Here is a 15900-nt window from a genome sequence, read left to right on the forward strand (position 1 = left end):
GATTTGTCACATAAGGAGTAGTGATAATATACGTGTTTTAGCTTTCTCGCCTGTATATAAGTCCCTGGGAGTAGGCAACTTTCTTATTCTTATTTCTTCTATTAACACGAACTCTGCAGACGTGTTTAAAGTTGTACTTGGATATTATTTGAGATGAAAAACAATTGTATGGACTGTTCAGTGGAAATAGAAAATGCTCATTGGACTATAATATTATTTTGGAACTAATGAGAATTATTCAAAGGAGTTCTGGACAACGCTATTTTGACAACATCATGGTTCTGAAATGTATACGTAACTTTTAGTTCATTTGGAGTTTAATAGTGCTTTTCATGATTATTTGGGATTCACATCATAATACTATTCATTTCGCATTTGCATTAATAACTTTGATAATTAAATTATTTATTAAGTTTTACAAAACTTGTCGGTTTTGTTTCATTCTGTTACTTATTTTATGACCACAGAGTCGTAACCCTACTAATGTCCATATGTACTTCATCTTGGTAATAGCAGGCGGCCGTTGACTGATTTCAACCATATGTTTAATTAACCCAGTAATACATGTTTGACTTAATCATTGTTGATGGGTACGAACACCTCGTCAGTCATTTACCGTTTGGCACTTGCTAATTCGCGTACTACATAACTAATGCTATTTTTCGGCGAAATATTCTGTTCATACTATTAACATTATGAAAACGTAATGGTATGATGCCAATAAGCAGAAGGACTTTAAACGATAGGTCAGTTGATAGATCAGTAGATCTGACAGGCACCGATACCATGGAAGGTTACAACTTTCAAACTGCTGGAAGTGAGAAACAACATTCGAAACATCATATTTACAAACGATAACTCTCCCTAACATGAAATGCCAGACTTAATCTGATAGGCTACTGAAACTAAATGAACCGATATTAAAAAGTCACTAGAACACGAACAAAACGCCGCTATACTGTAGATCTTAATTTATTCAGACTGGTAAATGATTTTAGTTCTCCTTCTCCCCATTTCCCGCACAACTCAGCTAATGTTAACATCGGCAGCCGACGTTTGGAATACAGTTTTCTCCTTTTGTACAGCATTCTATTTTTCCTGGCAAGTATTCGCACGTTTTTGTATCTACAGGGCACGTCTTGTTGTTTGGTGTCTAAAATAAAAAACGATACAAAAGAAGCTGAATATTCTGTTTGTGGAGCTCATATTTTCTTTTATGACTGCTTCACATAATAAATTTTTTTAAAAAAATTGCTACAACATATTGCATAACATCCCATACGCTGATAGGTCAAGACATCCTACCAGACATAAATTTGGATACGGAAATGAGACAGAAGTACATGAAAGCGGACAGAGAGGCCTTGTCAAGCTGAAAAACAGAAACAGGCATAAAGAAACTGAGTAACGTATATTGAGAGAAATATATAATACTTTAAGACAAGACAAATATGTAAGGAAAAACTCAGTTTGCGAGTGGGGACAAAAATGCTCACAATTGAAGAGATCATATTACCTTGAAATGTGTCGGGATTTCGTTAAAATGTATTCTCGAATGTTTTTGTCCACCTTTTAGAAGTGGGTCTATCAACTGCTGCCAATCAGCAAGAGTCCAGCTATCATCGGCACCAACAATGATATCGTTGACCATGAATGCTGGTGTGTAGGCAACACCCCCTGTAACAATTTTAATAACAATTCATCATCTTAAAGAGTCTGGCTAAGTAGCTTGATAATGTATGTCTTCGATTTTTGGTATTGCAATGAATTAACGCCTTCCATACTAGGTGGGTTTTTTTCTAAATATTTTTACCCGATAGTCACACAATTGGTTGTGCAACAATTTTAACTGGATCAACCAAAGTCGGTTTTAAATGCAACGACAACAGTACAACAACTAAAACAATTTTCGCGTGAATGTACTATACAAATAGCAAAAGATGCACACACAAAATAACTGACGTACTAACTATATTAGGAATCATAGCCGAACCGTGTCAGACTGTAAGTCAGTTTCGTGAAACTGGAGCACGATCAAATATCAAAATTCATCCACGATTCCCAAGAATTTAAATTGCATGCATAGTCGAGGATGAAGGAGACTGTCGTCGAAATGCGGCTGCTATCGCCTCCAAGGCTGCTGCGTATGTTCATGAACAAAACTGCCATCGCTGTATTACATATACAATTGCTGATGAGGCTGCCACAAAAACATAGACATAGTTTAAGTTTCACAAACGCAGTGGTGATTTGCAAAACTCCATGGCAATCATCCCACATGCATACAAACTAGGCATAGACGCTAGACAACTTCTATCAAGTATGACTCCTGGAATGATATCGGTGTTACAGCTCTCTAGTACTTCAAGATTTCAAGCAGATAGTATTCTTTATCTGAATGTTACTATGCCGCTTAATAGCAAGTCATCAAACAACAATGTGTTTACATTAGCCACACCGTAATTTCCTGGTGATCCACTTATAATCATAACCGCAAAGACACCATGGCCATAAATATGAAATCGACAAAGACTTTGAATGGATTCTCGAGACGTTGGACAAGTGGACTGACGCAGGTTCAGTATGGACTCTTGACAAATACTTACTAGTTTAAGTACGTATTTCCAGGTCACAACCTCTTCGCGGATCTAGTTATTTACCAACACCAGAGCACGTTCCGAGGCGGTCAGTTATAAATGTGAAAAACGACGACAGTCGACGTTTTGAATGGGCGATCTTTTCTGCTCAATATTCCGCCAGTGACAACCACACCAGCAGCGGAATTACCGGCATTACTTAGGTGAAGTTACTTTCGGCAATATATAATTTTCAGTACAGGCTACAAAGACCACACTGAAAACTTTTGATAAATGTAACCCGGGTATCTCTGTAAATGTATTCGCTTGGAGCAAAAGCATCGCTTGTGCTATCCTATCATGTACAAAACAAAACTTCCCCTAAGTGGACCCAGATTGTTGTTGCTGAGCAATATGAATGGTTCGGAGTCGCTATCATTTATTTAGTATTGATTGCGATTGTTATTAAACAAGGACGCGCTTGTCCGTGTATCAGTTTTCGGGCAAAGACGAGAACAGTAGTTTCAGATATTATTCAATGGCGTAATCAGTATGGTTTTATATGAACGTGGTGCTAGGCCTCCGAAACGCACAATCGCCTGAAATTTAAATATTCCTCAGGCAGATTTTATGACACCAGTAACAAAAGGTAATTGCTTAAAAGTGCTTGTGTGTGTTGCACCTGTCAAGGTCTTCCTGACGAGCAATTATACTGAGCGATTACATTACTAATAGGAAAACTATGATGGACCTTCAAAGTTACCGGTGTGGAAAAATAATCGAAGCGAAGCAACAACTGCGACATGAGATCACCAAGCAAACCGCGATGCTCATGAAATACAAGCATGTCAGTCTTGTTGCTGAAATTTGTTCAATCACTGCGGTAACGAACCTTGTCTGTGTGCGGCGGGCATAGCAAACACAGCAACTGTTATAGACACACCAATCGGAATTTTTGTCGATGCTATATCGATAGTAACCGGTATTACAGCTGCATTCACGAAAACGTGTTGATTCAGAACTTCTCGCGGCAGCACAAAGCAGTCTCAGTACAATTAATAAACATTTTACTTGATGGCTATCGAGGATAAAATAATTGTCAAGGTAGAGTTCGAGATAGCAGAAATAGAAACCACCGGCGACTCTGAGCACAGACACGGAAACGGAGCATTAGCTGCCAAAACCTGATAGCAGATTTACAGACATTAAAAATCGAATAACTCTTTGCCCGCGTATATTTATAAGTTTGCCAGACTGACTTTGCTTTACAAAATCCTTTACGCGATCAAATGGTGTAGTAATTTTATTTCCAAAACTCTAAAAATTTGTAATTCCCAAAAATTTAATCGTCTTACGCTATCAGATTTTACAACGTAAAATCATTCATACAAGCATTCCAGTTATATCTGTATTATTCCGTAGCGTATACATCCGCTTGTGGCGATCGGGTAAAAATAAAATAAGGTCATGGGGTATATAAGGCGTTAACCAATAATCAATAGCCACAAAAATCTAAAACATACATTAGCACACTACTGGCTGAGAGTAACATTTTTTAAAGTTTGAAAATAGTGGAAGAACGTACTCTATAGGAAAAGAAAATCTGTAAAAAAATATAAAACAGGGCTGTTTCCGCAATGTATAGGTCAATGACATAGGAGGGAGAGGGTTGGGTCGAGCAGAGTTCAATAATAAAAGTCACCTATTGAAATAAAATACTATTTATTTCTGATTGGTTCATTGCACAGATGAAAATGTCCTTCATGACCTTTAGACTTGACATGCATTCATGTCCATGAATTCTGATAGCATATAATTTTATCGTAAGGGTCTTAGAACTGTTTCCAGTAAGTAAAAAAGTTCGAGATTTTTGTCAGACTTTATATGTAACATTGAAATCGTAAAAACGCATTATTTTTTATTCGACAGAAAGTTCAGACGCGTGGGTGGATAAATGCTGGCATGAAATGTTTCCCCCCACAACACAACTAAGCACTGTTTCAGACTTTCAATGGCTACTGAAGTTACACGAACTAATGGGATAAAAAAAAAACATAGTAAATCACTCTTCAAATAAAATTGTATTGTCTTCAAATAGAATTATCTCATGGGTGACGTTGTAAATAAAATGTATGGGAAGTGCGACTTATCATTGCATCCAACATGCTTATGACTGCTTATTGTAAATAAAATGTATGGGAAGTGCGACTTATCATTGCATCCAACATGCTTATGACTGCCTATTTGCTATAATTATAATAAATCAGAATCAGTCTGATAGACACGTATGGCCTTCAAAACACGATTCCTTAATCTCTATCACTTCAAACGAGAGCATTTCTCTATAATGTTTTTAATGTGACAGATTTATTTTTATATTAAGTTCAGTGGTGCACAGCTGATATCCATTATGTCCCAAATCTGGTAGTGTAAGATAGTCTCTCAAACATACGCCCCCTCCCCCAACCCAAAAAGAAAATTCATGTATAGTCTCCACATATGCACCAGCTATATCGAAATGAGAAAGTTTCTTTAATGTCAGAAAAGTAACTGCATTCGATATCGAGTGAAACCGACTTTTATGGAGTGTTTACATCAAGATCATTTTAAGGAAAAAATAGAATAAGACGAATTTCAATAAACAATTGTAGGATGGCTGATATATAAACGTATTAGCATATGAACTAGGGTTAAATGTATATACTGAGTCTTGAATATATAAACGTATTAGCATATGAACTAGGGTTAAATGTATATACTGAGTCTTGAATATATAAACGTATTAGCATATGAACTAGGGTTAAATGTATATACTGAGTCTTGAATATATAAACGTATTAGCATATGAACTAAGGTTAAATGTATATACTGAGTCTTGAATATATAAATGTATTAGCATATGAACTAGGGTTAAATGTATATACTGAGTCTTGAGTTTATTTAAAGAGTATACAGAGTAAAAGAAATGTTAATTAATTCATATTTTGAAATTTTCATCTGTGTAATGAACCAATCAGAAATCAATAGTATTTTACTTCAATGTGTGACTTTTTTCTCCACTATTTCCAAACTTTAAAAAATAGTAAACTAAATAAAATAAACACCCTCTAAACAGAAAAATTAGTTTACAATCTAATACAAGATTATGGATAAAGAACGAGTAAAATGAATGTGTTGACTTCCTGGAAGTAATCATTTCATTGGTATGGTAAAGTAATGGATTCATTGGTAACTCCATCTTTCGAACATGTATATGTTAATGGCAGTGTCGCTTTTATTCGTCATTTTTATTCTAAAAAATTACAAAACAAGAAAGTATAAGCTTTTTGCGATATGCCTGTAGTAGTAGTTGTTGTTGTTGTTAGGTAGTAGTATTAGTAGTAATTGCTTACTAGTGCACGCATATTTCCATCCAATACGCGTAAGCTCGTCCGTTGCGGGGTCTGTGAGCAAATTCAAAAAGTCCTTGGTATTCAAACGCAGTCCTTGGGCTAGGTCACCGTACAGGCTGATGAAATAAATATCAAATACAAGAAGCAAAATAAAAAAATAGATGTATTTGCAGGACTTTCGTGACGGCTTGGAAGTGCATATTCCAACATAGGATTATGTTTTCACTTGGTATATCTGTTATTTAATTATTGATAACATTTTGTAAATCGTTATACATGTTCTCGTACAGAATCATAACAACGAGTCTGACAAGTATCTCGAGAACAAAATCTTTTGCATCGACTACGACCTCAGTGTAAATCAATTTGAAAACTGCAATTAGAAAACAAAATTCCCTCTCAAAAGCAAGTTTAAATGAATGTGACAAGCGCGTTGTTTGTAGCTCCAAGCTACCTTCCACTCATATCCACACAGATCGTCCAGTTCTGCTTCTTTAATTTTGGAATCCCAGATGTTGCCGACAAATTTTTGTTTAATATATTACATTAACCTTCAATTAGTGAAAACGATAATTGCTTCTTCATAAAGTATGCGTCTTCACTATTTGAATTTGTTTATGTGTGTCATTGTTTCACTTTTTGATTGTTGTTAATTTGTGTTGTTGTTCACCGTTTGATTATATTTTAGGCGCAATGTTGTTTCGTAGCTTGATTGTTGTTTGGCTGTGTTGTTGTTGTTTCCCCTTTTGACTGTTGTGTAGTTAACCTTCGATGTAATGAAAAGAAATGGATTCATCTTTAGAAATCAGCTTGACCAAGGTTAAGAAAACTTAAGAATGGCGAACTATTTTCAGGTAACAACAAGCAAAAGGAGAAAGCGGCTTTGTGATAGTACTTACTATGCTGCTTGTTTGAATGGAGGAGTGCACACATTGTTCAAGGGATGAATGTGCACGTGCAGCGTAGGACTGGCAGTCTGGGTCTACCCCCTGCCCCTGGAAATCGTTGGAAATATCAGGTCTTATGAACCACTGTGTGCCAACCAAATCCCAGGGCCTCCAAAGAAATTTAGAGGTACCCACTGGGTAAGTCTCATCGTGCGTACATGCTTCAAAAACTCAGATGTGATTTGGATCGGAGAGAGAGAGTATGTGTGTGTGTGTGTGTGTGTGTGTTGGGCTAGTGCATAGTTGAAGAGCGGACAGACAGATAAGGGTGAGATTTAGAAAATGTCATACCCCTCTATTTGTTCTTGTGTCATTTTGTAAGTAGCGTCATTGCTGAGTTTGTCTAGGTTGTTATATACTGTCTTCATCCAGTTCCATGTCATGTTTTTTTGAGTCAGAATGTCGACGGCATAGGCCCCCTGAAATTAGAATAAGCGATCTTAATACTTGTATAAATTATATCTTTTCATGGTACGCTGCTACCTACATTTGCCTCGTGAAGATTTTATTGTTTCCTTACAAAGCTGCGACTATTTACATTGTAAATATAGCAAACATTCTTAAAAAGTAACATTATATGAAATGAATTTTTCTACGTTTTATGCCGATGGTAAAACTCGGTTACAAAGAAAATTAATAGGATTAATTACGAAAGCTCAGTTGTTTCCGACAAATATTAAATGTATAAGTCTGCAGAAAGTAGCATTATCATGAAGCTGCTAACAGCTATGGACCCAACCACACCCATCCTCGCGTTACTCCCACCCAAAACGTCCTAAGTTCATGCCACCTCCCTGTTCTGGGGAGGTAAATTAATTTAAATTGCAATTTAAGTATGATTTTAGCAGACGATATCGTACGCGGAATTTCATTTACACATTAGCTTTTTGCATCAATGAGAAATCCTTGCAAAAGAGAAGCTAATACACATCATATCCGTAATACTTCTTGCAGAAAATTGTCCACAATGAAGGCTACAATTTGTACTGAAATTCCTTTGAGTTGGCCGTAGTTTGCAATATAAATCATACTCAAAATAATTGATCTCTCGTTACTTACCCACCCGCCCCCTGCAAGTAAAATGTATACATCACAGTTAAAAAGAAATATGACCAATATGCAATACTGATAATTATAACAGACTTTACATTTAGATCCAGCAGACAACATGCAAGTTTCAATGTATTCATACATTTTAATATATTATTCATATTTAATTCCCAATCAAAATAATATTTCGCAGAGGGATTTCGCATTTGACCCATTGCTTTAGAAACAAAGAGTGCATTTGTTTCATTAAGTACGTGCTTTTAAATGAATTTGGTGAAGACTATAAAAGATGAGTCATCTTGAAGATAACTTTTTTATCACTGTTTTCTTTCGAAAGGAGATAAAAGCCTTTTGTTCCATTGAATTAGCAGGTCCTTGATTTCAATACATTTTGGTGATAATAAGAGTTGTATATGATGAGCTAACTTAGCTGAGAACTTAACGCCAAAAACAAAATAACTCATCGCAACCCCCGATACGTTTATATATTAGACAATATTTCACATTGCTACCTGTTCTACTTTCGATCCAAAATACAAATATTTGTTTTCAATATTTATGCTAAGACAAAATAGATTGGAATATTTTATAAAGCGAACTTTACAGATTTCTTGGAAATATCAGGTGATTCGTCATCAGCATATTGAAATGTAACCTAGGTTATTTTTGCATAATTTTTGTATGTTTGCTTATCGTGTAAGATCTAATCTGCACACATGGATCTCCCAGTCAACGCCATATTTTGATACGAAACACATTAGAGACTTGATCATTAATGGATGTACCAGATTTTATGATTCCAGTACCAAAATATGTAATAAAAACAAACCAACGAATATCCATTTTTTCTTCTAAGTTTAAAAAAAATAACTTTGAAAATTAATGGTTTTACAACGGTGTCAAATATTTTTTACGAAATAAGCCACAAGAAGTAGTCAGAATTCAGTCTAGGAATGGCCTGATAATTAAGTGGCATTTCAAGATCGGTATCATCAACAACAAACGTTTTCCAAACTGTCTTTCTAACTGTTAAAGAATCCTTCCTTTTTACAAGAGGTGGCAACGTTTAGTTAAGTTAAATTACAGAAGTATTTGGTCACATTCTCTCCTTCTTCAATCCATAAAGAGTTTGCTCTTGTCCTGACTCCATCTGTCATTTTCTTCCTAATATCTTAGAAGTGTATTTTGCCCTCCAGATTTGGTAGTTTCTAGTATTTATTTACGTCCATGACAAGCTTATTGTGCGTATTATGCATTTTATCCAGTGGAAAGTGAACTGGAAACTAGTATTCAATATTTTAACAACACCTCTTGAATTAGTGAAATATGCACTAAAATAATATTAGCATTCGGGTTGTCCGTATAGTTTTCCACTGACATTCCCAGGTAGTCTGTATATTTTCCCACTGACATCCGTCAGGTACCACCTCGTGACAGCACATGTGATGTTTAAGTGGAGAAGGAAAGGCATCAAGGCATCCGTACAAAGATGTTTCGATATTGTGAAACTACAAGATGTCACTGTGAAGACTGCCTTCACCAATGAAGTGATAAATAGATTCCATGCTCTACAAGAATTAGCAGAAGATGCATCTTCCGGTAATACCGAATCAACTCAGCACGGGAACAGATTGCATCAATCTTCAAAAGGAGCAGCAAAGTATGTCTGGGTTTTAAAGATAGGAAAAAGAGCAAGGATAGGATCAAACCTGACACATGGAAAGTCAATGACGAGAGACGTCACATAAAGAAGAGTCTGGCAGATACCAAATCAGCCAGACTTCAATAAAGATTCAAACAGTGATACAGAGAGGCAGACCTGATTGTGAAGAGGCTAGTAAGAGTAGACAAACGAACTTTCATGGAAGACCTTGTAACGCAATCTGAAAATGCAATATGTCATCGAAAACAAGGAAATGTATTTAAAAAATCACCATGTTCTTTGATGGCAAACACAGTGGCTGGACAAGTGTCCCGATCAAGGATAAACAAGAATAATTGCTGACAACCGATAAAGAGCAAGCAGCATGCTGAACAGAGCATTTCGGTGACGTTCTGAACTGACCACCACCTGAAGAAAAAACATACATCCAGGAAAATGAGGAAGATCTTGACACTAACGTTGCTCCACCACAAAAGGAATAAATCATTTTAGCCATTAGATCTCTCAAAAACGGCAGGGCTCCAGGACATAATAACCTGAATGCTGAAACGTTCGAAACAGATCCAGAACTCGCAGCCTCCATTCTCCAGCCATTGTTTACAGAAATTTGTGAAGAACAACAAGTACCCAGGGACTGGACCAAAGGAGTTATCGTCAAGATTACCAAGGAAGGAGCACTCGACGACTGTAACAGTTAGCATGGCATAACTCAACTATCCAATATCCAGTATGATCCTTGCCTAGGTTATCATCAAGCGGATCAGAGATGCTGTGCAGTAATTAGTAAGTATCCCTCAGGTAGTCCTTATATTTCCTCAATGACATTCCTAAATAGTCCTTTTGTTTTCCCATCTTTCGTTGCAGCGAATATCTTAAAAAAAATATTTATTATAGAAGACAATTTCTTTGTAGATTCCCAACTCACTGAAAATTCAATGAGACAAAATTTATTGATTTATATATAAATGTTATGACCAGATAATATGCTATTCGTATTAAGTAATTTAGCGTCAAAATTTGACTCCGTATAAGGCTTTTGGTTCCGGTATATAATTTCAGACACGTTTTATATCAAACTTATTAACTGATTTAATGTAATGTTTTGATTCCTATATAGATGTTCAGATACGTTTATACCAAACTTATTAACTGATATATAATTTCAGATACATTTATACCAAACTTATTAACTGATATATAATTTCAGACATGTTTATAGCACACTTATTTACTGATTTAGCATAAAGCTTCCTATCGCAATGCCAATAAAAAGTAAACGAAAATGCTTACCTTAGCGGCATCGAATGCGTGTCTGTGGTAAGGAAGTGGGAATAAATGTGCGTTCAGTCGCAGATTGTCAGGGCCGTAGTGTTCTGCCACTTGGATTAATGTAGGGAATGCTGCTTGACTGTCCGGGCATAAAGGGCCCAGGTAAACGTCCAGGTAAATCTTTGCCAATGGGCTGACCAAATTATAAGGGAAGCCAAGGGGTCGTAAAGGAATCGGGACCTGACCCTGGGATAGAGACAGTAGAGCCAAGAACAGGGAAAGGCCAAAATAAGCTGCCATCTTCAACGTTTCTGAAATTACTTCTACTCAAGTTCTTTAAATACTACACAGTGAAATTTTATAGGCTTGTCTCTACTGTCATTAATCAGCACGCGCCTGGGTTGAGTATCTGTAACAAAGATCACGTGACAATCGCCTCACATGACTTATCTCTGTCGGAGTAATCTATCAGCAAATTCATGTATATCATCAAAAGTGTGTGTGTGTGTGTGTGTTACAACGCAACCGTAATTACGTCGACAGTCATCGTCACTATGTACCATTATGTCGACAGTAGCATTAGGGTGACACAATTTGTGTCACCTAATGTTGCTATCATGATATTTTTTACCTTCCTGATTAATTCAGATACACAATTTCATGCAAGTATTATAATATTATCGATAACTAGTATTTACAAATTTTAATGCAAGATATGCACCTGTTTATTAAATAACCTTATGCAAAAATTGAATCTCGTGTTAAGGTTGTGTTTTCTCCCACTGTCAGTGAATAATCATTTAGGCTATGTTTCCAAAAAAAAGCCTCCTGTTTTTTTTTTTCTTTCAAAGTTAACAAACATTATGAGGCAGTGTTTTCCAAAGTGTTTTACGCGTTTCACCGATTGTGCGCGAAAGGGTTTCAAGGTGTACGTGACAGAAAATAAATCACTAAAATTCGCACTAAGAAACAAAAACCAATACGGCACTGGCAGAAGAGTTACACCGATAAGACCGATGTACCAAAAGGGATACGCGAATGTAAAAAATTTGGAAAGCGCTGTTTTAATTGATATATTGAACTGATCTGAAATAAAACTTCACACCTTTTTATTATTTTCTCGCAGATAAAATTCGTTGTCAAAATAGACTACACGAAACGTTTCGAAATGGAGCAGAAGAAACCAACCTGTACTTAACAATAGTCAGTGTTCTCTTAAAGTTGGGTTTTGTAAAGATTGCTTAGACAAAACGAACTTATTAAAATAAAAAGTTTTTAAAAAAAGGCCTAACAGAAGCATATACACATTATATATATATATATATATATATATATATATATATATATATATATATATATATATATATATATATATATATATATATATAAAACTTTGTTTATCTTGTAATTTACTCAGGAGAACATTGACATGTACGAATTGCTCTTGAAATTCTGTGATAGGCGACATCCTGTTTCCAGGGCCGTAGAAAGCGATCACGGGACCTGGGGTAAGAAACACCCGGGCCTCTCCTAGTTTTTATTCAAACAAAATTAGATAAAATTAAAAGTGTTGTTCGGCCCTGGTCCCTTACGGGCCCGGGCCTCGTTGATATATCCTCGGTTGCCCCCCCCCCCCTTGTCGGCCCTGCCTGTTTCCTTATGTCAATAGCCAGCATCAATTTTGCATATCTTCCTAAATTCGAGTTTCCGTACTTTTATTCACGACACCGACTAAAACAAGAAACAAAACGGAAACCATCAAGATTTGGTTCATGTGACAAGAAGTTGATCCGTCCAGGTCATGTGGTAATAGGAGACAAGTATCTCAACAAAATTTGTATTTCTAAAAGCATAATGCTTGGACCAAACAAAACCTTATAACTTGAGAGATAATACAGTACAACAAAGTTCGATTACACTACCATATAATGAAACATCCAAACAAAGTGAATAAAATAAATACATAAATAAAAAAGTAATGGATTCAAAGTTGGAACTACCAGGATGCACTTTGCATTTCACTCAGTGTTTGGGAGATTGCTCTCATTCTTTTTACTGTCATTGATATAAAGTTGACAGCAGAATACCTTGATCTGTATCTGCATCGACAGGTAACTTAATAATCAATCCGTGTGTCATTAATATATTCAGTTCGTGCTCCCTAGCTTATATGTTAACTGATTGCATCCGCCGAGTTTGCATAGTAACTTACGGGCAGTAACTAGCTAAATATGTCCAAATCGTGTTTAATCTAGCAATGTATCCAATAGCTTGTTCAATTCCAAATTCACTGTAAATTTGGATGGAATTATTAAAAATGTTATTTTTTAAATAGTCACAATTCATGGGTGTATTTTAGGTCGAGGAAGGGTATATTTGTAATATTGTCTCATAATCGCATTGATCGAACATATTATAAATGAATCTTCATAGTATTTTATTATTATTATTTCAAAAACGGTGTTACCACAGTATTGTATGTGTAAGCCCATTATACGTCGATCATGAATGACTCATTACTGAACACAGCATGCTAATCTTGAAATCATTTTCAACCGTTTTAAGAAGGAACTTTTAAGATAATTTGATTAAATTTAAAACAAAAAAATGTCTAAAGCCTAAAGCGTTTGAAAGTTGTTAGGTTGTAAGAAATTCGAGGATCGAAACTCTCTAAAAGATCAAAATATGCCAATGACTAAATCTACGATCTTGTAAAGATGAAACTTGAACGCACAGTTTGGTTAATCAACATTATAATGCCTAATTGCAAACACACAGTTAGAACGCCTATTTTAGACCAATATAGGCCATGAATCGCATCACGTGGTCACGAATGATTATCGAATTCATCTAAATCTATTATTCCCTTAACCTTGACATCAATTTGTGTCCATTCAAACAGCAAAAAATGAGACCAATCTTCACAGAAAACATTTCATTAGAAATCAGACTAGAGGCTATTTTAGTTTATTTAACAAGACATGCATTCGAAAAATATAGTTCTAGAGGAATATATATATATATATATATATATATATATATATATATATATATATATATATATATATATATATATATATATATATATATATATATATGTATATGTATATGTGTATATATATATATATATATATATATATATATATATATATATATATATATATATATATATATATATAAGTAGTCTTTTTGACTCTTTGCGTATATTTGCCTACCTGTCTGTATGTATTTATTGAACTTTACACTATTTGATTATGCTGCATTTATACGTAATGACTTGCCTTCATCTGTGTTAAATTTTTGTAAGTATTCATATGTGTCCATTGGAAAAATGATATTGCTCAGATCTGTGACGGTTCCCACAAATGGATCACGTGACCTTGTTAAATGCTGCCTTAAAGAGTGCTTAACTTGTTACAACGTTTTTGGGGAATGCTTACCAGGCATATGCTTGAATATATATGTGTGTGTGTGTGTGTGTGTGTGTGTGTGTGCTCTGTCATTAAAAGAGGAATGATGAATACATATTTATATAATAGATAACTTTCAAAACGATACTTTTCCTTGTCAAATAGTAGCATATAGCATTTAAAATTCTTTAAACATTCTTGGGTCAAAACAGATCTTTATTTTTATTACGCAAAGTCTATTATGCTGCATCTTGTTTGAATTGCCACAGCGTAAATACTATACATGTATTTTATTTATATCACATACAAATACACATATTTGCACTTTGAATGCAGTTACGATATGCTCAGGGCAACTGTGTATTGACCCGTGAATGAACTTCTCACATCCCTGCGAGTGTGTCCGCTACAAAATGTAGTTCTACGATTTTTGTTGTTTTTGTTCACAATCAAATATGCAAATTGATAAGTTCATTGTTTTCTTTTGGGGTTTCTATTGTTATTCACGTTTATTAAATCAATATAAGACACACTCGTGATTTAAACATGAAATATGTTTTTTATGAAGAAAGTAGTGCACTACAAACAAGGTTAACTTGTACACTGAACCTGAACTGTCAGGCATTCATGTACTGACGTATGGAAATTAGCGTGGAATAGAAACTAAGCGAAATTACGAACCAACAAGAGGTAATTAAAATATTTTAATATATTGACATTTCATCTAAATCATTATTCTGCTTTAATTAACATTTCTAAAGACTACAAAATTCTCTCTCTCTCTCTCTCTTTGAACGGTTTGAATAAACTTTACCATCATTCATAGGTCCAGAGACATAGTCGTATGACACAAGCGAAAATCCCCAACGCTCGTATTTTCATGGCTTTTCGCCCGTATTTAGATACGATAATACAGGAAGAAAGGGAGCGGCGCGGGCGACCATTTGGACATTTTTATATTTATTAACTATTAATCGATTTTTATAAAAATATTATAGGTTTAAGTAACAGCAACAACAAAGCATTAAATAAACTACAGTATGTGTGCCTCGTAACCTGCAAATTTAACATATAGGACTAGTGTCAACTGGCTATTGCAACTATGTATCATTGATATAATGAATACTGTAGATAGATCCCAAGGAAAGCGTAAACATACCGTTACGACGAACCAGATTACTTTAAGTTACTTGGAACAAGTTCAGTTTTAATGTTTTCGTCCAGCGCAATATGTTTTCTCTCTCACTCCAGATGTCTGCTTATTTTATCCCTTATGAACGAGAGGGGTGAGGGGAATGGAAAAAGAAAGGTTTCCGATGAAATTGTGTACCATTTTTATTTCAGTCAGAAACCAGGGACTATTAATACTTTTTTATCATTATTTTTATGTCATTTATGATTAATGAATGAGTATAAATTCATCATTGATTTATAGGCCTGCAGTTTAAAAAATGTTTATATATTCGTATTAATGCGCCATTAGCGGATCACAATTTGTTTTTAATGTATGTGGTATATTGTTGCCCATATGTTTACTGCTCTTGCCCAGTTGTATACTACTATTGCCTATATGCATACTACTGTTGCCTGTTT

The 15900-nt window shown here is 35.1% G+C and overlaps 1 protein-coding gene across 1 annotated transcript; it reads right to left on the reverse strand.

Moving 5' to 3' along the window:
* Window positions 1–956: 956 nt before the first annotated feature.
* On the reverse strand, window positions 957–11303 carry LOC149775132 (uncharacterized). The gene is made up of 5 exons (XM_089943380.1): window positions 10919–11303; window positions 7207–7334; window positions 5969–6084; window positions 1517–1677; window positions 957–1153 (listed from the first exon to the last, which is right to left on the reverse strand). The coding sequence occupies exons 1-5, from the start codon at window positions 11195–11197 to the stop codon at window positions 1037–1039; spliced, it is 801 nt and encodes a 266-aa protein (XP_089799506.1). The 5' UTR covers window positions 11198–11303; the 3' UTR covers window positions 957–1036.
* Between the last annotated feature and the right edge of the window lie 4597 nt (window positions 11304–15900).

This window comes from Sinohyriopsis cumingii, chromosome 19 (genome assembly GCF_028554795.1).
Source record: "Sinohyriopsis cumingii isolate HCF-2022 chromosome 19, ASM2855479v2, whole genome shotgun sequence".
Classification (NCBI taxonomy): Eukaryota; Metazoa; Mollusca; class Bivalvia; order Unionida; family Unionidae; genus Sinohyriopsis; species Sinohyriopsis cumingii.

Bases quoted from the DNA above. Each gene is read 5' to 3' on its own strand.
- LOC149775132 (XM_089943380.1), bottom strand. From the start codon at position 11,197: ATGGCAGCTTATTTTGGCCTTTCCCTGTTCTTGGCTCTACTGTCTCTA. The intron at 7,335-10,918 runs GTAAGCATTTTC...TTCTAATTTCAG, and splicing joins ACGCATTCGATGCCGCTAAG to GGGGCCTATGCCGTCGACAT. The intron at 6,085-7,206 runs GTATGACATTTT...TTATTTCATCAG, and splicing joins ACACAAGAACAAATAGAGGG to CCTGTACGGTGACCTAGCCC.